Below are 26,449 nucleotides of genomic sequence, written 5' to 3' on the forward strand. Positions count from 1 at the left end.
TTCACAGTTTTTTTTTTAATTTTTATTTACTAATCATTTGTCATTATAATACTTTCGATTCTAATTAAATGCATAAGGGTAATTCTCATGAAATCTCTAAATGATTTATCAATAAATTAATGAAGAATATTTAAATCTTCCTTCATCTTATTTGTTCTTAAATTTGTACTATTTGGCTTAACACGTTGAGCCCTGGTGCGGTCCATAGACCCGCAACTGAACTTTCTTCATAGCCCAAAGCGGTCCTATTACCATTAACGTATTTTATTTGAAATCTTCTCCAGAACTCAAGGAAAAAATGTGTTGTTGTGAGGACTATCCAAAATTTGGATGAGTCATAAATCAAACGTCTTGCAAACCGTTGAGAAAGAGCTCAGGTATAAATGAATCACACATATTTCTAAATATTTTAACACAAAATAAATGTAGCAGATAAGTAAATATGACCTCACCCAAAGGCATTATTTTTGTACTCATATAAAATTCTTTAAAACACGTTGTACATTTTTGTACAGTCTAGATAAAAGCAAAAATTCAAAGGACAAATAAGCGAACAAAATTTTGTTTTTCCATACTTCAAGTATGTGTAATTTCGAAGAAATATAATTACCAAGATTTATTTCGATAAAAAGTGCAAAAAATGATGTTTTTTGTGTGCGGGCCATAGGACCACTCGGGGCGCTGGGGAAAGTTTTAGTAGTAAACTTTTTCTCGATTTGAAGTCTGAAAGTCATAACTCATCATCATCTCACTTTTATTCAAAATGAGGAAATGATTTTGATCGAATGATAAAACAAATCATAACCTAAAAAAATCTCGCACCATAACCTTTCATTACCTGCTAGCTTTTCGCTATGTTTTCTACCTCTAAGAACATACTAACTACGCCATCAAAATTGAAATATAATTATTATTTTAATTTTAAATATTTATTTTATTCTTCACTGCGAAGGAATGATTGAATGTAATCTTTAGAAAACAAATTTCAATGAAATCTTCTTCCAACAATTACAGTAATAAACTTAAAGTCAATTTGCCACTCGAAACAAGTAACCGTACTACCAGAAAGAAGCTTTTGAAATGAACACGTGTAAAAGTGGTTTTTCTTTAAAATATAAATTAAATGCTGAATTTTCGAATAGTCAAGTTATTAGTGTTGGAGCTCGGACTTCTTAGAACACGCAGTAAGTTTACAGTTTAAGTTCCACTTCATTGCTTTATTCCTTCATTAATTTTCCTAGTATAACCTAACCTCCTAACATTAATTTTAAGCACTCATGTAGGAGGGCCTGGGGCCCTGGGCCTCCCCATTCTAAACCACCTGATAATCACATTTCACAAACTAACAAGTGGCTACAAGACCGATAATAGCAGCAAAAATAAAATAGAAGAAGAATGCTAAGGAAGATCCTTACCATGTTAATTGGGTGTACGATTAGATCATCTCAAAACGACGAATTGCACAAATAACTGCTTAAGTATAATTAAGCCCCTATTAATATCTATTCGTTGCTTTTGGTCCCAGGATTGAAGTCGGCGGTGCTTTTAGTCAAATACTTAATACGAAATGGTTGCTTAACACTCTAAGTAGATAATAGGCGTTTATATCCAATGTTGTAATGCATGGCTTAGCTTATAATAGTTGAAGAATAGTAGATAATATTTTTACTTTCGCATGAGCTACTTTCTAAACCTGTTTTTTAACTTCCAGAAAAAATCCTTTCTTTATCTAACTCTCCTGGTGCAACCATCTGTGTAATGTCCTGGATAAACCACAGGAGGTGAAGCCAATAGAGAAGAAGAAGAACCGTACTACCAACTATCAAAAACTAATGAGAGTATTACCAAAATCTTCAGAAATATACCTACTTATCGACTATTGGTATGCTGTGCGGGACTGATTATTTTTCATGAGCCTTGATGATGTTCTTTCGAAATAAAAAACATCCAACCAAGTAGGTTAGGGTTATTCCAAAAAATGCTTGGACAGGAATTTCAAGATTTCGTGAGAATTGTCCATAAATGAGATTACCATGTTAGTGTGGCCAAAATTAAGAATTATCCACATTAATTCAACCATTTTCAACTATATTCTCATCATTTGACTTTATTACTTGCTGTGAATTCTATCGACTGAAAGTGAATATCTTGAAGTGGCTTTAGTTTTCGAAACTTGTGGCTCGTGATAAAAATTTTAGGTGTTGTGCAATGTTCCCAAAAAAATCTTATGTGTTTTTTATTTCCATTGATTTTATCAACTTTGTTGTTAAAACGTTTCCCATAAAAGAAAAATATGCGCACTTTACGTTTGTATCGAGACCTTTAAGCGGTATACGCTCATAAATGACAAATATAGTTCAAAAGTTAAGAAACTGAAAGTTATTAAGCACGAAACCCATGGGCTCGACGCTCATGAGCTTGGCACACAAGGATTAGTTGCAACAAACTTCGTTAGGCTTTGTGTCAAATTGGAAAACATTTCACAAATTTATTGTTCAGTTGTTGCCGTGTTCGTACAAGATACCTGATTAATTGAATAAAAGATACGAACACTATGGAAGCACTTCTTTGAAGCTATACTTTTTACTACATAAATATTCATAAGCCCTTTTATAGTCTCCTTCATTAAGTAATAATGCATATTCCCAATTCGTCTCTGAATTAAGAAATATAAGAAAAGTTTGTTTCAAGCAAACACAAATGTAAATTGAAAAAAATGCCCACAGAACGTCTATTTTACAGTGTTTAAAGCACAATTTTTAAGCTCATAATGCCCGAACATTTATCTGGTGTTTGAGGAGCCAGGGGAAATAGCAACTGTGCTGGACGCACAGATCTTAAAAACGAGGGTTTGAAGCATTGTGACTCAGCCATTGTAACCTTTTTATCTTTATAAACGCGCTGATTGGTGACTCATTGAAAATTGTATAAATTTCATGCTTTGATCTTCTTTCCCATCCTCGCTCTGCTTACCACCAAAAATTCTTCTTAGTATTTTTATCTCCAATTTCTGTTTAGGTTTATTCGTCATTACCCAAGTTTCACAGGTGAATGTCAGGGTGGATCTCAAAATTGTCTAACAAATTCGATCTTTCGTACATCTAGATATCTCTTTAGATGTTAATGTTCTTCAAAGGCTGCCTGCACAGCTGTTTCTTTTGGCAATTGTTAGTTCGATTTCCTTTCCTAGTAGTACATGAAATTTTCTACTTCTTCGAATTCTATTAACGTCCCATCATATTTATGTACTTTGAAATTGTTTTTTGTCTTGGCTCCACATTTATTCTTTATTTCCATAAACTTTATTTTGATATTATTGAAGTGTAGGCCTTTCTCTTCTGCTGCTGTTATTAGTTCTTTTGTGGTTTGTTCGAGCTTTCTTCTGTATCTTGCTATCAACGTCACATCATCAGCATAAGCTAATATCATGTCTTTTCTGTTGATACTGGCTCTTTAATATCGTGAAGAAACGAAAGATTGCATATCTTGGCCATATAATGCGAGGCCATAAATATCAATTCCTTCAGCTGATATTCGAGGGCAAGATTGAAGGTAAGAGAGGATTGGGACGGAAGAGGATGTCATGGTTACGGAACGTGAGGCAGTGGACGGGTATACAAGATATTCAGACATTGATCCATACCGCTAGAGATAGAGAAGCCATGAAAAATGTGGTCGCGAATATCCATTAATGGATAAGCATTAAAATAAGAAGAAGACTGGTTCTTCTTATTACGTCTTCCAAAGCTATATTAAATAGTACTGTTGATAGGAGGTCGCCTTGTCTTAATCCTTGTTGTGTTTTAAAAGATTCACTTTTCTTGTTAATAATTTTTACCACATTGTTTGTCATCTTTATTAGTTGAATTCATACTATCGTTAGCTCTTTTAAAACAACAAAAAGGATCTGTGCTGGTATCACATATTCATAACAGCCAATAATCAGCTGTTTTATCATAAAAATTTGGTCGGATGTTCCTCTGCCCTTCTCGGTACTCTCGTACAGTTTTTCTGTGTATATTTCTAATCTTATTTTCAAAATTGATACGAATATTTTGTATGAGACGTCTAGCAAGGCTATTCCTCTATAATTTTCATACAATGTTTTGTCTCCCTTCTTGTATATGGGTAATATAATGGCTTTTCTCCATAATTCTGGCATTCATATAAAACATAGTCAATTTGAAAGTTCGCTACGAGAGAGACCCGTCATCAGTGTGAAAAACGCGATAGCTAATTTTATTAGTTTTTTTTTTAAATTTAGCGATTGCTGCGAAAAAAAAATATTAAAAAATGTAATATCTCAAATCAATTTTCGAAAAATGTGAATAAGGCAATTTTGTTTTGATTTTCCTCAATTATTTTTATGTTTTAACTAATATACACAAAACCTTGACAAAGTATATTGATAAACCTTCCTCATTAATCACTTTATCTACTGGTGAAAATCGCAAAAAATTCGTTCATTAGTTTTTGACCTTACCGCGAACAGACAGAAGCAGCAGATTTGGTTTCTAATGTGTAATAACGTATAGTGGTGTTCAAAGTGTTTAAAGTTGGTGCAAACAATATTTTCTACTTCGTGCTCGTAAGTTAAAGATACTGATTTTTGACTTAACGGGCGTGGTCAGTCGTCACTAAGAAATGTCAAATGTAGTTAGTGAGGTTATGTTTATAATGTCTAAAGTAAATGTACCTTTTGTTGTAATGTAAGGGAAGATTTTGAATAAATATAAAATGATTTCGAGGAGAAGAATATTCAAAGAAAATCTATAACTGAAATGTCACGATTGGCTGATTATTTTGTTGTAGTTGGATATGACCACGAAAAAGAAAGTGTGTATCAATATTTTATTTAATTTTATTTAGCATATTCTGTAAAGATTATATATTTGTTCTAATTGATCTCTGTGTATATAAAAAGAAATCTTTAATGCTTATTGATTTGAAATTAATTTTTAAGTAAACATTTTGGAATACATACTTTAAGGATATGAATAAAATGATTTAAACTTTAAGTTGTATCAAAATGACTTCATTACATTTTAGTATTCATTTCCTTCTGAATATATGTTTATATCTTATTACAATTTAAATTAATAGCTTCTTTATTAAATATAATTTCTACCTCTAGGAATAAAATAAGATTTGACTACATTACATCAGACCTAAAAATATTGCTTCTCTCAAGATATCCATTAATTACTTATTAGTTTTTTTCTGCTTTAAAATAGATGTTTATGTACGTATTTCTCACTTATAAACTAAACAAACAATAAATTTTAATGATTAATAAAGCTTGGCAGTTCATAATTAATTGGTTTCTTGTGTTTAGATTTATTTTATTCAATAATCAATTGAACTGAAAAACTTATTTGATCAAATTGTATTTACTAATTAGTTTACTGCATATTTTTAGGAAGTGGGATCAGTAATGGAAGAATCTTACAACGATTCCCAGAGAAAGATTGGCCAGATACCCCTTTTATTGAAGGAATAGAATGGGTAATACAAATTTATTAATATCTTACGAGTGTTAATACTGGTATAAAATATTCATTAAGGTTTAAAAATACTTTTTTAGTAAATAGTTTTTACAGGAATCATTTCATGGTAACACAGAATTAGGATGATGATGAATTGATTTTATTTTTTAAAAATATCAATTTTTCAGTTTTTTATATCAGTATTCAGTTACTGTATTACTTTGATCATAGTTTCTATATTTAGCTATCACACAATTAGGAGTACATTTCCAATCTCTTATAAACAACACATACCATGCATTCACTGATAAAGAAGCCCACTTTTATTGATAAATGTCATATGATAGCAATTATACAGGGTAAAAAACTAAAATGAAGTAACTATAAGATTTGACATAACAATCATATTGCTTTCAAAATAATCACGATAATTTATTTATTTTTCAGTTTTGCCAGCCTCAAGGATGGACACTTTCGTCAGAAAAACAAGAGCCCAAATTCTTTGTATCTGTACTTACAGATATAGACGCAAACAGGCATTACTGTGCTTGTTTATGTTTTAATGAAACAGTATCTATCACACCTAGCAAGCCAGTAGATGAGGTAACTTTATAATTATAATACTTGACTAACTTTTATATACTCTCGTATTTTAGGAGGAAGATGCAATGGAAGGGGAAACTCCATTAGTTAGACCAATACCAATAATCTCTCATCACAGCATAATGTATGCTCCAAAATGTTTAGTGCTTGTATCCAGACTGGATTATGTAGAAACATTTAGGGTAGGTAACTTAACTTAAAACTTAAATTAAAATCATCTTATTCACATAACTTTGTAGATTAATTTGTTATGTTTAACAAGTAAATATTTTGATTAAATATTACCAGTAATTACCATTTACATAGCATTATCAATAATGTAACCAAACTGTCTTAGAATTCTTCCAAAAGCCATGCTAGGAAACAAGTATTTAATTTTTCAACCCTAGATTCGTGATAAAAGAAAATTGTATAATAGTCAGAAACAAAGAAACACTAATTGAATTTATCAAAGATGTAGAAAGAAAATGTAAAGAGTTTGGCCTTGTTATTAATGAATTTAAAACTGTATTTATGAAGATGTCAGCATTAGAAGATTGTAGGAGAGTTGGAGATTTAATAATTGATATATAAACCAAGCCAAACCAAGTACTGCTATATAAGAAAGAATACACAGTGGTAATAGAGCTTTTTTGTGAACCTGAAGCTCCTGAAAAACAAACTAATAACAAGAAGAATGAAGCTAAAAATTTACAGAACTCTAATAAGACCAAATGTAACTTATGGAAGTGAATGTCAGGTGAAGACACAAAAAGAGCAAAAAAGATGAATATTTGAGTGAGAAATTAATAGAATATATGGAGGAATTAGAACGAACGAAGCAGACTGTAGAATCTGATATAATAGAGAAATGGATGAAATTCTAGGCAATGAAAACATCAATTCATTAAAGCACAGAGCCTGAGATTGTTTGGCCACATTCAAAAAATGGAGGATAAGTGGATGTCTAAGAGAATCATGAATGCCAAATTATAAAGCAGTAGATAAAGAGGCAGACCCCATATCAGATGAACTGATCAAGCTCATACAAACATTGAATGTGAGAGAATAGGGAACATTGGTGAAGAACAGACCAGTTTAGAAATCCAAATTAATTGTCAAAAAGTCAAGCAATTGTAAAGTAAAAAGATAAGGAAACTTATATGAAGAAGGTTTGGTGGCTACAATTCTTAATGATCATCTAATGTTTAGTTACTAGTTAGTCTAGTAGTGGTATAGCTTATATGTATTGCAGTAATAATAATGTGTAATGTTTTTCTTGTGGGATAAGGATGTGACTTGACACTAGTGATATGGGCCAGGCAAATGTCCAATGAGCTGAGAATTTGCACAAAGCCTTTTTAATCGCCCAACTTTTGGGCATTTATAAAATCATACCTTAAGCCATAAATAAAGAAGAGAATTCTCAATGATGATGTTTTTTGGGTGAGAGTTAACTGACTTATATAGCTGATAAAAACGATTGTCCATATGATCACAGCTCTAGAATCTAATGAGCCACAAATTCATACAATAATCACAAAATTCAATAACTTGCATTCTCATTGAGAAGCTTCCATTCTCTCCACTATAATCTGTTGAAGAGCAGGCATTTCTAACGAAATTCAAAAGTAGAAGAGAATTTGGCATGACAGTGCCATGATGGCACTAATTCACTTAGCAGCTGATCTTATTGATCCAGCAGCACAAGATTGTAAACTGAATCCTGTTGAGATGCTTGAGACAATAAATTTCATATGAGAAACAGAAAAGAATACAGGGCTAGATATACTTCAAGTAAAAGAAAACATGGCTGATTTCAGAAACAAGCGAGAAATTTGGTTCAGACAGTGTGGGAATGACTAGAAAGCAATAATCATGTAAATAATTTACTGTGGTTTGCGAGGAATAAGAGGAACCTGTGATTTAGCAACAATTGCAAGAAAAATTCCTGGGGCACATGTAACATCTGCTGCCACTGACATATCATTTAAAACATTTGGCTGCATTCACAATAAAAAGGGCAATTAACTAACATGTGACAGTAAAACTAACTTATCTAGCTCATAATTGGAAATCAATGCTCAAACTAGCAAAAAAATAATGAAGCAGAATGACGAAGAGATAGGTGCACTAAATAATTGTTAAGAGGAATCAGAATTGAATAAATCTGAATATGAGCCATTTTACTCCTCTCAGGATAAAAGTGAAAGTTAATCATATGCAGCAGTTGAGCAGTGCAAATAAGAATATCATTTCAGTAGGATCTGAAAATTCTATCAGAATTAACTAAAAATAAAGTTTCCGTATCTAAAATACAATCAAATAGAAGTGAGGATTTGAAAAAAAAATTCTTTTATTTTGGAAAAAAACAGAAGTGCCTACTGAGTCACAATAATCAACTAAATGGGAAAATATTTGAAAAAAAAGGAATAGTCCAATTGACATGTGACATCTATGAGTTAGGAAAAAGAAAAAATTTCTGTACACAGGTGTGGACAAAACCTTTGCTATTAGATTTGTTCCTCAAAGTTTCCTTTTTAACTTATAAATCACTATGAATAATCTCTTTGCATAATCCCTTTTTGTTCTTACATAGAAAAAGGTTAATTTTTTAAACCTAAAAATATATACATAATCATTATTTTAAAAAACATTGCTGGATAAGATTGTATCACAGAATTTAGGAATGTCTTTTTTGCAGAATTGTCTGGGGATAATCTACTCAGTGTACATAGAAAATATGCCAGTGCCACTTGAAACCTTAGTAGGAAATATATTAGGTTGTATCCAAGTTCCACCTCCTGGTGGGCCCCAAGTTAGATTCAGTATAGGTGCAGGAGATCGTCAGGCATTGCAACCTCCGTTATCACAATCTCTTCCAGTTACTCATTCTTCTGTAAGTTTATTGTTCCACGAGTTAGGTATCAGAAATGTATTGCAATTGTTTTGTGCAATTATGACGGAACATAAAATACTTTTCCATTCAAAAAGTTACAATAGACTTACAGAAGCTTGTAGGGCCCTTACAGCACTAATGTATCCATTTCGTTATACACATGTTTACATCCCATTATTACCGGCTCCATTAGTAGAAGTTTTGTCAACCCCAACTCCATTTATTATGGGAGTTCATTCATCATTGAAGTCAGAAGTAGCAGAATTGGTAATTATTGTTTTTCAACATTTTTAAGCTTACACTATCTGTATTTATAAAACTGTTGATATTTCAGATGGACGTAATAATAGCTGATCTGGATGGAGGATCAATTACAATTCCAGATGGAATATCTCTTCCACTTCTACCAGAACCTCTACTAAGCTCAACACAAGAAGCACTCAGCCTCTTACTACAGCCTGAACTTAACTTTGCAGATCACGCGTTTCCACCATTGTCAGTGCGCGCTCCTCAATGTATTATGTTAGATAAAGAAATTCGTGCTGTTTTTATGAGGACGTTTGCTCAATTGCTGCAAGGTTATAGAAGTTGTCTTACTATTATTCGAATACATCCAAAACCAGTGATAACTTTCCATAAAGCTGCTTATTTAGGGGAACGCAATTTAAAAGACTGTGATTTTACTACTAGAGTTTTGGATTCTATGTTTTTTACTAGTTTTGTGTCGGAAAGGGGACCGCCTTGGAGGCCATGTGATATATGGGATGAATTGTATAGTAACATTAGTGAATTATTAAAGACTGAAGCACAAGATACTCATTTAGTTCTCACTCATATTCAAGAACTTGCTACTCAACTATACACTAATGAAATTCCCAGCCCTCAATCGTATGCACAAAAAATTTTAGTTCCTCCCGAAGGAGCATTTGCAAGAATTCATCAGCCACCATATCCTGCCATAAATGGAGAAAAAGTACAAGCTATTATTGATGAAGGTCTTTCAAAGAATAATTTAAAATCAAGGTATGTATTTAAGAATATTCAATGCTTAGATAGAAGTGAATGTTTTCCTGATATTTAAATATATTTTGATTTACTTTATAGTTGTTAAAGAGTAACATAAGTTTTTGTATCTATAAAAAGCAGACGGAACTGGAATATGAATGAACGGGCCCAGAAACAAACACTCTGAAAGCCTGAGCAGCGCACCAAGCATTTTCAAGCAGAAATCCATGCAATTTCAAAATGTGTTCAGTTCAATTTAGAGAAGAAGTATCATAAACAGGAGATCATCATCCTGGCCGATAGTCAAGCAGTCATTAGAATTCTAAGCTTCAACATCATATAATTCAAACTCTTTTGGGATTGTTTAGAAAAATGAAACGAGCTAGGCAATAAAAATAAAGTTACAGTACAATGGATTCCGGGACACACTGTAGTGAAGAGAAATGAAATAGCTGATAAGCTCGCTAAAGCAGGGGCAGACAATCCCTTCATGGTACCCGAACCCTTCTGTGGAACAATGGAAAAGCACTGGAAAAGGAGGTGAACAGGAAAAAACCAATTATTGGAGCAACCTACAGGGGCTGAGACAAAGACTCTAAACTATAACCTGCTGAATGTATCAGGTAAAAGGAGTCTTATCGGGACACTGTTGTCTGAATGGACACCTGAAGACATTATACTCAGTAGATATTGTGGCATGCAAATTTTGTTGCCCAGAGGACGAAACCTCTATCCACATTCTCTCGAAATGTGAAACACTAAGGAACTCAAGGGCACTACACCTGGGAGCACTTGAAATAGAAGATAAAGATCTCGGGCATTTACAGCCATCCCAAATTCTAAACTTTTTAAAAGGAGTAGGATTAACGGATCAGCTGTAAACACTGGGTTCTCTAGTATGGCATCAAAAAAGGGGGACACAATAGATCTTTTGGGTTGGAGTGTATACGATTCACCAAAATCCATACATCTTCAAAAAATATATGTTTCTTAGTTTAACTATATATTGAAGATTGTCTAGATATACATTATCCAGATACTTATATGTAATACTTGGTAGGGACCCCAATGGGAATTGCAAATTCAATTATGTACAGATTTTTTAAAATTGTTATTCAGATTTTAAAAGTGATATTGCAAAATATAAATTTTGAGTTTATAATATATTTTTATTAGTATATTGGCATATAATAAAAACGAGCAACCTAATTCTCAAAAATAAGGCGTGCTACAAGAAATTATATGTTTATAGTTTTTCAAGTGTCTGTAGGATGTTGGTTACACTGTGTTCCTAGCAAAATGATTTACATTGTTCATTTTATTCTTTCTGGATTCCTTTCAGTCTTGAATAAAATATTTGCATCTTGGATGCTAGTGATCTATGGATTTCTGTCTTTATTAGATCTGTTGATGAAATCCCCATTATTGATGTGTAGACCCAAAAATTTCAATTTTTGCAGCTAGTTTATAAAGATTAATAAACATGGGTTATAAGAATTACTACAAGTATATATTCTACTTTATTTGGAGATAAATCGCTCTGGTTTGATTTTAAATCATTGGTAAATCATTAAATAAAGATTTAATTTAACATAATCATTCTAGCTGACATCAGATTTTCATGTACACAAATAAAAATTTCTAATTCCTCTCATTTTATGTTCAGATTATCATCTTTGAGACCAGTACAGCCCAGAATTGTACCTATGGGACCAAGCATATCAAACTTAAGTGATAACAAGCATATAGTTAGTAATTCAGCAAGAAGGTTAGAGGTAATTAGTTCAGTTTTGATTTCAACTTTATTATTACCAATTGATTTTTTGACTTTGTACATTATGGACAATAGACAACTCTGGATTTAAGATAAATCGACATGGTTTTGGTTAAATAAACTGTCTATAATGTTTACATTGTGAATTTCCAAACAATTATGTGGAATATGTAATGGTTTTCAAGAATAAATACGTTTTTAGGTTCTGAAAAATTGTATTAATTGTATTTTTGAAAATAAAATTTCGGACGCAAGAAAAAGCTTTCCAGCAGTACTACGGGCTCTACAATCAAAACAAGCTCGATTAGCTTTCTGTGAAGAACTTTCACATCATGTAAGTGGTACTAAAGCAATGTTGGAACACCAACAATTTGACTTAGTAATTCGATTAATGAACTGCGCTTTACAAGATGATTCCCCAATGGATGAACATGGTGTAGCCGCCACACTTTTACCACTTGCCACAATATTCTGTAGGAAATTATGCACTGGAATTATCCAGTTTGCATATACTTGCATTCAAGAACACAGTGTTTGGAATAACCAACAGGTAATTCTATTATTTCTTAATAACAACTAACTAAATAGACATAAAGTACATTTGAGAAATGCTTAAATAATGACATTAACTAGAACTTTTAAAATGATGAACATGTTTGTAGCATGTTAGAACTGGTCTTGTACTGGTAGTATTCTCCAAACTTTTGTTAATGAAGATCATTATTTAAATAAAATGATGACTCAATTTTGAGCACAATTTTACTTTCATATTTTTATCAAAAAAATTTTTCGTAGTTTTGGGAAGCTGCATTTTATCAAGATGTTCAAAAGGATATTAAGGCATTGTATATGTCGAGAACAGATAATTCTCCACCTCGTTTAGATAATGAACTACTGAGTCCTGCTTCACCTAAAGATTCTAAAGATTATTTGTGGCACCGACGATCGACTTTTATTCCAGTTCAAGAAGCAACTACTTTGGAAATAGCAGCTGAACAAATGAGAATTTGGCCGTCAATTAATAACGATAAACAGAAGGAGTTAATTGTATGTGAAGAGAATACCATATATAGTCAAGCAATACATTATGCCAACAGAATGGTTTACTTATTGATCCCTCTAGATATGGGACATAAAATTAGTAAGCATGATTTATTTGACGATGAAAGAATAAGCAACAGTATTGCAAATAGGTGAGTGTTTCTATTTTGAATATAGTGACTTTTACTTTGAAAAAACGTATGGAAATTATAATAACAAGAAATTAGAATTTTCTAAATATAAACAATAATATGAAAATATTTTTTCAGTTTTGCTGAAAGCGACAGTATAGATGCTGAATCAGGTTTTGAAGATCAAGATCCAGGAGAATCTGGTAATATGGTTATAAAGATGGTGTCTCGTTTCATAGATAAAGTATGCAATGAAGGAGGAGTTACAAGAGAACACATTCGCAATTTGCACCAAATGATACCTGGTGTAGTTCATATGCATATTGAAACTTTGGAAGCAGTTCATAGGGAATCAAAACGGTTGCCCCCTATACAAAAACCAAAAATTTTAACACCCAATATGTTAGTTGGAGAGGAAATGATTATGGAAGGTATATGCATTGTGATAATAGTAGAGATTTAATTGATAATTAGTTTCTTATGACTAGATATTAAAATTTTCATCTGTTACATTTTCAAAGGTAGTTAAAATCCTTTATTTCAAGAATTTTTTATTACAACAAAAATAATATTCATTTTCAATCGAAGTTTTAATGTTTTCAACAAAATATTATGTTATTTATAATGCTTTGTATATACTTACACCTTTTGGGAAAAATAACTAATAATCATCGAATTGTGTCTAATACTGTTATTTGTTCTATACTATTATTTGTATCAAATTTTCTGATACCAAATAAGCTTATCTCTTTAAAAAATTCTTGTCTTTTCCCAAATAGTAGTTGAAATAATTTGGATGTGGTTTTAATTGAAACAAATATGTAATTAGGAAGAGAGTATACTTAGTATTATCTCAATTTCATCTAAAATTTAGTAGGAAAAATTATTAATATTGGTGTGCTAATAATAATATCAATAAAGTATTGTCTTTTTTACAGGTTTAAGAGTGTATCTCCTTCCTGATGGCAGAGAAGAAGGTAGCTCAGGCTTACTTGGGGGCCCACCACTTTTACCAGCCGAAGGGGCCATATTTCTTACTAATTACCGCATCATTTTTAAAGGCATACCTTGTGATTCGTTTGGTATGTTTCAACTTTAATAGATTGGTTCCATATGTCTAGTATAATAAACATGATGTTTCTAACATGTTCTGTTTTTAGCGTGTGAACACGTGGTGGTGCGTTCATTTCCGGTAGCTTCCTTAACAAAAGAGAAAAAAGTAGCAGTTCAATATTTGGCGCATCTTGATCAGTGGCTTCAAGAAGGATTACAATTACGGTCTTGCACATTTCAATTGATGAAATTTGCTTTTGATGAAGAAGTAACGGCTGAGAATGTGGATACTCTCAGAAAACTCATTCATAAAATAAGACACCCACCAGATGTTTTTCATCATTTTGCTTTTACTGGACAAGTAGTGGTCACCCAAACGCCACTACATAAAAATAAGGTAAATTTATATTAATGTGTAAAGAAGCCAAATGCGAATAGAATGTAATTTCTAGGAGCTCATTTATGTTTATTATTCAATATTATTATCTACTTGTTAATTAGAGATCATGAATATTTACATTATAATTTTAATTTTTATATATTTGAATGAAGCAACACACATTTTTTCTTGCAGAACAGTTAAGAGATACCTTTTTTGCAAATTTTTGATAAGTAATAATACTTGGTATTCTAATTAAACTGATATTAAACATTGTAGTTAAATTCAAATAAATATTTATCAAGTATAAATTTAAATTTGATTAATTCAATGTTCAAGGAGAAAAATGCCACACTAAAAGGATTTGCGAAAAAAACTCTTCTTAAAACTGCTCGAAAAGCTGGATTTAAACAAAAATCTTCGTCAAAACGACAAAAGTATGTCCTCCCAAATCTTAATATCAGTAACGGTAATAAATACATGACATCACCTGGTCGAATGAGCCTTCCTCTTACTGATGATTATAGCATAGATGATAATGTATCCATGGATCTTTTTGAAACGGGACAACCAACATCAACTCCTACTGACGCTAAAACATTAGAACGACTCCAAGAACGCAGTTATGTTAGAGATTGGCAGAGGCTAGGAATATATAATAATAGTGGATCGCCTACCTCTAAAGCTTCTGCAGAACAATTTAGATTAACCTCTGTTAATTTCATGTACATGATGTGTAGAAGGTGAGTAAATTAAACAAGAACATCCAATTATCTAATGGATATTTTCATTTTTTAGTTATCCAGCGTTATTGGTGGTACCTGCATCTGTTACAGATGAAAGTATAAGAAAGTTTTGTCGTTGCTATCGACAAAATCGCATACCTTGTATCACTTGGCGTCACCCAAGAACAAGAGCATTACTCTTAAGAGGTGCTGGTCATCACGGTAAAAGTGTAATGGGCATGCTTAAAAGTCACCCAGCGCCTGCAGCTTCGACAGGTAAGTTTAATTTTTTACAAGGCAAGTGCAATGGGGAGGAATACTGAACAGTAACAGTTTGTTAGTAAAGGTGAAACTAGTAGTGGAGATAAATAATTGTAATACACTATGCAAATTAAAATCTTACTTTCTTAACACACGCTTTACTACCCTTACACCTGTATTTACAATTACATTGTTTGGCATGAGTTTCTATAACTAATTTATCAACTTCATATACCAAAATTATTCAACTTTTGTCTCTACGATAACTTGCTTATTAAAACGTGCTTCAGATAGTGTAGTTGTGAGTGTTGGTGTAGTGAAGGTGAACATTGTGTTCAGTATGATTATCACCAATGGTTTGAGAAAAACCAACTTACATACATAGTTATTGTATTTGGTTCACTGGTGAGTGACGTTTTGCATTGTCAGCTTTAGTTTTGCTTCAATTTGTCCAGTTTTCACATTAAAGGCTTCTTGCTTAATAATAATTTTTACAACATTTAGATTCAGTTATTTAAACTTTTTAGATTTGATGGTCTTTATAATGAGAAATTTCAAATTCAGTTAGGGAATGCCATTCCTCAAATTCCAAGATAAAATATTCAAGGTAATAGGTAATATTAATAATGCTAATTCAAAATTTTAATTCGTTCATTTCCAGAGATACATGCCTTATCATCTTTTTATATTTTCCATTTACCCTTTCAAATTTCAGATGAGGTTTCGAGTCCCTTTTATACCCATTTCTTCAATTTTTTTCATTGCCTTAATTACTTTCTTTGCCCCAGTTCCTTTATTTGCCCATCGTTACCCTATATCTGCCTCCATTCTTATGATATATCCATACCAATTCAGCTGTTTCTTATTTACTTTTTCTATTATTGATTTTTATTTGGTTTATAGCTTAACTTTATATTGTCACCTTAATTTTTTCTCTATTCAACTCAAGTGTTAATTCTCATCATATATATTTTTGTATCCTCTTTTATTTTAATTATCCAATTTTTTGATGCATATGGTATAATTAGTGTTATAGATTTTTATTTTCACTACCATGTCTATATTTTAGTGACCCAGTATTGTTTTATTTTGTGTATAGTAAATTTTTGGTTTCATTTATGTTGACTCTAATTTTTTCTATTTATGATAACTAGGTGGACATTAGCTTTCGAATTTTACTTTACCAATATGCTACTAAGACTATATCATCAAAGTTTAATAGGCTACTTATTTCCATAGGTTCCATCCATCCATTTGTTGTACTGAGGTATTCATATTGATTTTGATTTCCTTTACTATTTTGTTCTTGTTAATTATATACAGTGTTGGGTTTAAACTGCTCTCTTGTTTTTTTCCAAATTTCAAAAATTGATTTCTATGTTATATTAATCTGTCCCAAGTATCCTTAATTGATTCTGAAAAATTAGTTTATATATTTAGACATGAACCTAATTTAAATATATTTGAAAGATATCTATATAAGATATAAGTATTAAAATCTAACCAAATATAGTTAATAAACAATGTATCTTTTGTGAAATTTATATTTTTGGTTCCTCACTAAGGTACCATAATTTTTTGATATGGATAATAAGAAATCCATGATGCTACCACAAAATTGTTGTATTATATTCTGCCAAAAAAACATATACAGCAGTTGAATAATTCATTCTAAGTAAAACAAATCTGAGGGACTATTTAAATTATCCAATTATATGTAATATACTTTTTCCAGAAACAACTTCATCCACAGAGCAAGAGAAGTACTTGTTAGCTGTTGTTGCAGCCACTCCTGTTTATTCACATAGATCCACATGGGGCATGTCAGACAGTTCATTAAGTATTGATTCACTTCTTTTAGCTGCTGAAGATCCGTTAACATGTACAACGTTGACACCTGAAGTTGCTAGAAGAACAAACGCTTTCAATAAGGCTATTGGGACACTAGGGTAAGTTTCTGAATTCAGAGATCTATATTTTTGATATATCTCTTTAAGCTTGGGACGCTAAATACGAACAGATTTTGTATAATTTTGAGAAAATGATTTTCCATTTTCAGTGCTTTTCCCCGTTCATCTGGTGGTAAGGGTCCTAAAAATTTTGGTAGATGGGGCTCACTTAAGGACCGCCGTCAGTCGTCACAAGCTTCTTTGGCTGCTGGACAGACAAGTAAAGTTAATATACGTCATAGCAATGAAGTTGAATCAGGTGTGGATGGTGTTCATACTTTGCAAAAAGCAGCACTTTATATATTAGGCGAAAAAGCTCAGATGAAAGGTATCAAAATGGATTCGGCACCAAAAGCAGAATTTATTCCTGTAGAATATTATGATATCAGACATACTAGAGCAGCTTTCAAAAAAATAATGAGGGCATGTTTACCAAGTTCGCCAAATGCGGAGCCGGAACACAGTTTTTGTAGGTAAGATATATAATTTTATGTAAAAAATAACTTCCCTTTATATAGGGTGTAGAAGCAAAACACCCTTTATTAAAAACATGATAAAAGTCATAGTATGAATCAGAAGATTTTTCTTTTCTATTATGTACGCAAAAGTTTTGTTGTACTTTTTTTTGATGCTTAAATTGGACATAATCCATTTTTCATATACTAAGTAAATGGATTTCTGGCGTTTGTCATAACTTTCCAGCATATTACACGTTATCTTCCTAGTTGTTGGCTTTCAAATATATTTGGGCTTTCATACTGTTCACATTAATATAGAATTTCTTAAAAATCCCATAGAAAAATTCACAAGTAGTCAAATTTAGGAAGCAGATAGACTAGTCCAAAACGCCCCTAATTGAGATGAGGCGCTCTGGGAAGAGTTCCCTTAAAATAACTATTAATGCTCTTGTAGTTGCTCCATCTTGTTGAAAATAAGTACAATGATCTAGCTGCTAAATAAAATTCCTACAACATGTTCACATACTGATGTTGAGTTACTGTCATTCCATTTTCTTTAAAGAACAAAGGACCAATAATTTCGTCTGAGAAAGCTATATGTTATACTGTGGCTAATTCTTAAAATTTGATGAAAGACCAGTAGTGTATGTTTTGTTTGCCGATGGTTCTACAAAAATGAAAATGGGATTCATAACAAAACATTATCATCCTTAGGAATGACTTCCAGAAGAACATTTTACAAAGTTTCTACATAAGTAGTGTATATTTTGTTTGTTGATAGTTCTACAAAAATGAAAAAGGAATTAATCACAAGACAATAGTATCTCAGGAACAACTTCCAGAAGAACCTCACAGGTTTATGTTTTATAAAGTTTTTACATAATAGCTACTTTGTATAAAAATCAGCATGAATAATTCTTTTCAAAGAACAATTGAAAGAGCAGACCCATGTTTGCTCTCATGTGATCCATGAAAATTGATTTATGGGTAAATTGAATCGTTTTTGGAAGGAATTTTAGGATTATATTTAGGACTGTATTGTATCAGGAGAAACTTCATTTACTCGTCTCTGTTACGGCAAAAATCGACTGAAGTTATGCTGTCTCACCCTTTATATTCTCAATATCCGTTAATATCTTAGTATACCAGTGAAGTAGGCGATAGTGTGATTAATTAATGAATTCTTCTGTTTTTTCATACAGGTTAATTGAAAATGCTGAATGGTTGCAACAGATACAAAATATCATGCAACTTTCTGGTGCAGTAGTAGATCTTCTAGATCTTCAAGGTTCTTCTGTGGCAATATGTCTTGAAGAAGGATGTGATATAACAGCACAAGTATCTTCAATAGCACAACTATGTTTAGATCCTCAATATCGCACAATGGAAGGTTTTAGAGTTCTAGTTGAAAAGGAGTGGATAGCTTTTGGGCATAGATTTAGCCATAGAAGTAACCTCAATGCCAATTCGCAAGCAGGTGGATTTGCACCAACTTTCTTACAATTTCTCGATGTTGTTCATCAGATCCAGAAGCAGTATCCATTAGCATTTGAATTCAGTGATTACTATTTAAAATTTCTCGCCTATCATTCTGTATCTTGCAGATTTAGAACGTTTCTTTTTGATTGTGAGTTAGAGAGGGTAAGTATTTTATTAATTCTAAATTTTGAATAATAGACGCTCAAATTTGATCATGTTCAAAGAACTAAATTTAATTTAAAAAATATTAAAACTATCATTAAAATGTAGGAAAATATGTGTGTGATCTAAACAGTTATCTGTATATAGGTAGAAAGTGGGGTAGCTGCTGTTGAAGATAAGCGTGGTTCATTGACTTCCCATCATAAAAGTGTCGATGCTGCATCTGATGACGAAAATATATATCCCGGTGGTCGAACTGCTTCAACCACTCAAGGACATAATTTGGGTCAAAGTGTTTTTGATTACATTGACAAACAACATGCTAGAAATCCCATGTTTTTTAATTTCTTATACACACCAGATCTTGAACAGCCAGTATTGAGACCTCAATCACATTTACCATGTTTAGAAATTTGGAATTATTATTTGAATGAAGATTTGAGGTATGGACCAAGCTATGATCCCGAAATAATTCAGATGGATACACAGCAAGAAGAGGAGGCTGAAGCTGCAGATGGAATTTCACAATCTAGAAAAATAATGTCTTTAGGGTAAGATGAAATACTTGCAAATAAAATTTATAAAACAATGTAATTTTGAATTTGCGTAGGCATCAAGATTATTTGGATATTTTTCTTAATTAGTTTCTTGAAATTCATAATTGTTGTTAGTTTAGCTCACGACATTTACTTTGGTTTTGATATTATTTATATTGATTATAGAAATATATATGACGAGTTTAAAAATTTTCAGGTATCAAAAAAAAAATTATATTGTTAAGAAGAAAACGGGACTATCTTATATCTATAAATAAATAAAAGAAACTCAACTGTAAAAATTTGGAACCCATAATTTTGTCAAATTTTCAGTATTAAATAATAAAGAAACTGTATCGAACTATAACGAGGTTATGAACAAAAATGAATTATTGAAACTACATGCACAATTTCAAAGTTTTTATTTAAAAAAAGTACAACAAATTTTAATACAAAAAAATGTATATGGAGGTGGTATTAAAACTTTATAAATACACCTAAAATTAATTTCAATCTCTATTGTATAAAATATAAAGATTTGACAAAAAATGTTTTAAAAAGAGCTCAAAACAAGATCCAATTTTAATTAAAATTGTAAACGACTATCATTTCAAAGAGGCTCTATTGGAATAAGGTCATGCCTGTGATGGGTTATACCATTGGATTTCGATTTCTTCAAGGTTATTTTGGATGGTTCTTGTGGTATGTGAAACATTCTTTGTACGAAACAATTTTCTTCTACAATTGAAGCGCAAGTTACACTTTTGGGTTCAAATATGTCAACAATGTACCTCTGGGAGTTAAGAGGATGTTTTAATGATGAATCACCAATGAGTCATCATTAGCATAATTGGTCTTAGGCAGCATTACATCATTTGCTTTTTTGCACAAATTTGAATGTTTTGCAGAGTAGTACAAAGTATTGATAAGCCTTATCAATCTCGAAGACATAAGTCTCTTCCAAGTAGAAACTTTGAGGGACAACAATATTAAGCCAATAGAAGAAACTTAAAATTCTTTTATTAAAAGATTTAGTCAAATAGAAAATGATGCATAATTTTGCATGTATAAAAATACTTGCTTAACATCATTTTTCCATTTACAGATATGATAATGTGCAGAAATCAGTTCCAGATGCTTTTAGTCACTTTTTAGAAGAAATTCATAAACTTGAATCTGACTTAGGTCACTTGCCACAAAAATGGAAAGTATTATGGGATAAGCTTGAGATACCATTAACAGATTCTCTTACAGTAAGTATAATCTGTAATACTGCTATACCTTTTTTTATGCTACAGTAATACGATCATAGATAACAAATCTCTTCAGGAGCTGCTGCTGTCTTAATTCTTTGTTTTGAACTACCTAGTTAGTGCTTTTGAAATGACTATGTTCATTGAAAACAAGTCAAGGGAATTATTTGATAAAAATTTATTTGTTTTAAACATTTTCAGCGACATGCTTCCTTTAGCACAGCTTTGGTCAGATCTCATGGTCGTTTGGTTCATAAGCGTTCAACACTGGAGATATTAATGAGAGGTAAGATGGTTGGAGCTGCAGAATCATCACTTATATACTCCCATCCGCACAGATTCGAACGTTACAACTGCACTACACCCACTTATTGTGATCTTTGTTCCAATTTATTATGGGGCCCTGTTAAGGTATGTACAAATGATATCCAAACTAAAAGACTACTGCCATTACAGTTTTGTATTATATCACATAAATACTAATACAACCTAATTGTATGTTTTGTGACTAATTACCTGTCTATGCCTTAAGTAATAATACCAAATTCCAAAAATGGTAATAGATAATGATGATGTTAAGGATGGCAAACTATGCTTCTTAAAATAGTTTTAATGGAAAAAGAAGTTTCATAGCGACCTAATTAAACCTATTTTTAGACTGGTATGAGATGCATTGATTGCGGTTATAGTTGCCATGAAAAATGTATGGAAAGTGTCCCTAAAAATTGTACTAAATATAAATCTGTCACGGACAGTACGACATCTCACAATCAAGGCAATACTGGCGACAGTGCTTCCGTAAGTTCTGGTAAGTCATGAAATGTTTTGTTTCATAGTTAAGGTTATATAAAAAGCTCAAGTAGTTTATACAAAAGGTCTATTTTCACAATTGTAGTAAGAATAGCTAGATAAAAATATGGTAGTGATTACATTTTTTACTAAAAAAAAATTGCATTGGAGAAATGAATAACTGTTATTCTGCATTTTATTTATTTGAACAGGATAAAGGCATCCGCACCATCATTGGCCATATGAGATCGACCGGTGTGTGGTGCTGTACCTGTATGATCTACTAAAACCCTTGCTCTTTAATCTATATCTTTCTGAGGTTCCCAACCTGGACCCGCGTTAGCGGCTGCTCTTCGCTTTGCGTTTGCGCTGTTCATTCGTTGTTCTGTAATATCTTTAGCAGTTGCTTGGCGTGAACTGATCATCCACCAAAGCGTCCCGTTTCTTCGTCTGTAAAATAGTTTCTATATACTCAGCTACGGCGTCTCAGTTCTCCTCAGTCGCGATTATAATCCCTACGAAAGTAACCGTGTCCAGACAGTAGTTAGGTGAGGCATATGGCAAGAGGCGCGTAGTCCATCTACCTCGTTGATCCGTATCATACCTCTGTTGCCATTGGTCCATTGTCACGAATCTTTCTTCCTTCGTGACTCCGACTTTGCCAATGATTCCGTTTGTCTTTTCCCCGTTGCATATTCTTTTGTATATTATCCTGCGTTCGAGTGCTAGCAGGTCTACTGGGATAGTTCCCGCAATGACTAATACTGCTGGTTCTGATACAGAGAGGTATGTACTGCATACTATACTCTGCGTACCTGCGATGGATCTCTGTTTGCGTAGTTTCTCCCCATATCTCTGCGCCGTACAAATGTATTGAGTTTGTGACTGAAATTAACAATCTTCTTTTGGTGGCAGTTGGACTCCCGATAATTCTTATTAGTCGGCTTAGCGATTGTGTTGATGCCTTGTCGTCTGCCCCTTTTCTTATCACCAAAACTCTTTCGTGCTTAGCGTGAATCCTAAATATTTGATAAACGTTTTCGTCTGGATGAAGAGCAGTTCGCCATCTGCTTCTTGGTCAATAAGATCAAATTGGTTTTTTCCGCTGCTAGCGATATTCCTTGGTCGTCGACCCATCTTCTCAGAATCCGTATGGTGCTGGATAGCTTATATTGGATTTCCTCTCTGTTCCTTCCAGTGATGATAATAGCAATGTGGTAAAGGGAGCCCCACTTAACTTGATCTGACTCAATTTTTTAAACAAAAAAGCAAAAATAAAAAATGTTTATATTGCTTTCATATTGGTTATAACAAGTAGCATATCTCTAAATACATTTAAAATTTATTTTTCAAATTCAAATAATATTAATACACAATATTTTCGTTTCCTTATAAGTAAACTCACTCTCCTTTATTATACAGGAAGTGCAAGACAGACATCTAGTCAACAATACTATGATCAATTCTCATCAAATGTGGCCGAAGACAGGACACACGAAGGCTATCTTTATAAAAGAGGTGCTTTACTCAAAGGTTGGAAACAACGTTGGTTTGTTCTTGATTCAATCAAACATCAATTAAGATATTATGATGCCATGGAAGATTCTCACTGCAAAGGTTATATAGGTAAGGAACGATTTAAGTTTGATATGTGTTAAATGTTTTGAAACAGAAGTATTAAAATTTTCACCATATTTACAATATTTATGTTTCAAAAAATTTAAAGTGCCAAAACACATAAAATCAAACTTTGAAAATACAGAAAAGTAGTAAGTCTGCAACAAGGATTTTAAATTTGAAACATCATAATATGGTATTGGCAATGATATATAAAACTATATCATATAAAGACTATTCGAATATGTTTCTAAAACTAATAGAAACTACTTTTGTTGAAGCAGATTCTGTAGTTGTCTGGATAATGCCAAGCATCACGTACTGAACTTACAATTACACTGTTTGACAGATGTTTCTCTAACCAAGTTATCATCTTCAGATAAAGCTCAACAATTGGTTGTCTGAGTTGATAACTTTGTTACCGAAACGCTGCCAGACAGTGTAATTGTTAGTAAACAGTGCGTTCATTATGAATATTTACCACCAGCTTCAGAACTTTCAACTCATCATTACTTTCACGAGAAGACTGTAACTAGCCCTAAATGACTATAAAGATGTATTATCTACATTGTCTTTGAAATGAAGTTTTTATTGAAATTTTATTTATAATAATAAAAAAAAATAAATAATAAATTTTCAATCACACTGTTACCATTGATTTTAGATTTGGCTGAAGTGATATCGGTAAACCCGGCCCCTCCAGCACCTGGCACTCCAAAAAAGACAGATGACAAATCTTTCTTTGATGTAAGTATTGAAATTTCTGCTAGGATTTTTCAAAAATATCTTTGAACATAATGAGTTGCAATTAAATTGAAAAAATAACAGTTTTAATGTAAATTAGTTCATAAAACTATCATTTTAATATAATTCAGCATAATGTGGAAATTCTAACTACAGGGTATACCTCAGTGGACAGAGTCGACACGTATATCAGAAACTACTAGTAATATTTTTCTATAAATTCATTTATTCACTTATGAACTAGTATGTAGATCATCAACAAATGTAAAACATAAACTAGCACAGTTTGTTAATGTCAGTAAGATGTTAAGCGTATCTAGTACAGGTTTAATTTTATTTTTTTCAAAAAAATGCCTGTGTGATTTACTTTTGTGAATGATCTCTACCCTAGGTCGGTATTCTCAGGTCCTCGTTTGGAGTGATATCGATGTCAATGAATGCTAGGGGTTCGAAATTCATTGTTGTCTCGACTCTCATGCCCTCTCCTCGCAATAGGAACGCACCCGCCAAAGAGGAGTGCTTAATTTCACTCACTTTCGCATGTTAATACAAAATTCTACCTATCATTTTTATTGAAACAGTGTCTTAATAATGTTATAATTGTATATAAATAATTTATAATTGTAGTAATATATAAGAGATTGTAGCAATGGATGATCTTCTGTATATTGGATTGCTGGAAGAACTAGAAGAAGCTGAAGAAATTGTTGCAGAGCCCTATTGAGTTGTCTAATACAATACAACTAATACAACTCAGTGATGTGACAAATTTAAAAAAAATATTTCGGCTAATCAAAGAAACTTTCAGATATGTTTTGACACAATAAGCATATATTTGGACGAACCTGTAAAAACTGCAGTAGTACATTGTTTCACTTTTTATTTGGTTTTGATTTATATAAACTTATTACAAATATGTATAATTGATATACTATTAAAAGTTGATAATGCTCTCTAAACGTTAAAATTAAATGCTTTCATTTAGTTATGGGCAGCATTGAAGTTTTTCGATACTGGTAGTTACCATCAAGATATAGGTAATAATTATTGTTTGGGTATCTCCCAATCATCGGTTAGTCCATACATTCACAAAAGTATTGAAATATTTTAGGCTCTTTTTAAAATATAATGTATTGGATGTATTGACTGCACTCATGTTGCTTTATTTCACAGCTCATAAACTGCTTCTATTAATTAATGGTTTTAGGTTAGAATAGAATTCTTTGCATTTAATCGACAGCACAAGTACAGAACTAGAAACTATTTTGACAAAATATGCTAATATACAGGTGTTGCCAACACCGTACCTAGTCGCTCGTGTTACAAATTTGCGAGCGGAGGGGTACATCAGAATCTAAAAATTCCAAATCGCTGCCAATCAAATCACTTCCTTTGGTGATCGCTCGGATGTGAGAAGAGTGAGTTAAGAATATCGGCCCTGGGGTGATTAGTTTACTCTGGCCTATCCAAATATTGTGATGAGAAAGATTCACAGACTCCCAATGAAGTAAAATTCTCTATTACTAAAAACTAGTACCCTCTAGATATTGAATATTTGAATGTTTTTTCTGTATATATGCAAACTCAGTTTATTTTTCTGAAAATTTGTCTTCTGGGTCATATTTCATGACAGTTGTTGCACCTTTTACCTCTAACAACAGTTGATCCTGATTTTTGACTCTCTGTCATACCAGTAATTTCTGATATACATATCAAATCATCCCATTGTGTTATACGTGTATGAAACATCACAAATTAGCAATTTTCTTAGATAACGAAAGCGTTTTATAAAGCAACATGTGTACGTATGTAAACTCAGTTTATTTTTCTGAGAATGATGGGTTAATTTTATACAGGACTTTATTTACTCTGATTATCATAGGTTGTCATGTATATATGTGACAGTATTTTTTTGTTTGTAGCTGCGTACTAGTCGAAGGACATACAATTTTTGTGCCACAGACGCTTCATCCGCTCAAGAATGGATTGAAAAGCTCCAAGCTTGTCTATAAATAGAATATTCCAATGTTAAAAATTTACGAATTGTTTTACAAATAACTTTAAGTTAATAAAATTTGTTATATATTGGTATTTTTTGGAATTCCCCTTATTATCTAAATATCAAT

The 26,449-nt window shown here is 32.1% G+C and overlaps 1 protein-coding gene across 1 annotated transcript; it reads left to right on the forward strand.

The window, feature by feature from the left end:
* The first annotated feature begins 4,525 nt into the window (after positions 1-4,525).
* On the forward strand, positions 4,526-26,414 carry LOC130441219 (myotubularin-related protein 13). The gene is made up of 24 exons (XM_056774794.1): positions 4,526-4,836; positions 5,420-5,505; positions 5,934-6,089; positions 6,143-6,271; positions 8,773-9,234; positions 9,302-9,990; positions 11,639-11,747; positions 11,949-12,296; positions 12,542-12,939; positions 13,057-13,349; positions 13,857-14,000; positions 14,079-14,368; positions 14,690-15,093; positions 15,149-15,351; positions 17,072-17,285; positions 17,396-17,758; positions 18,946-19,384; positions 19,532-19,935; positions 21,026-21,173; positions 21,375-21,584; positions 21,831-21,981; positions 23,385-23,588; positions 24,244-24,326; positions 26,246-26,414. The coding sequence occupies exons 1-24, from the start codon at positions 4,782-4,784 to the stop codon at positions 26,333-26,335; spliced, it is 6,072 nt and encodes a 2,023-aa protein (XP_056630772.1). The 5' UTR covers positions 4,526-4,781; the 3' UTR covers positions 26,336-26,414.
* Positions 26,415-26,449: the final 35 nt, after the last annotated feature.

Source organism: Diorhabda sublineata, chromosome 3 (genome assembly GCF_026230105.1).
Source record: "Diorhabda sublineata isolate icDioSubl1.1 chromosome 3, icDioSubl1.1, whole genome shotgun sequence".
Classification (NCBI taxonomy): domain Eukaryota; kingdom Metazoa; phylum Arthropoda; class Insecta; order Coleoptera; family Chrysomelidae; genus Diorhabda; species Diorhabda sublineata.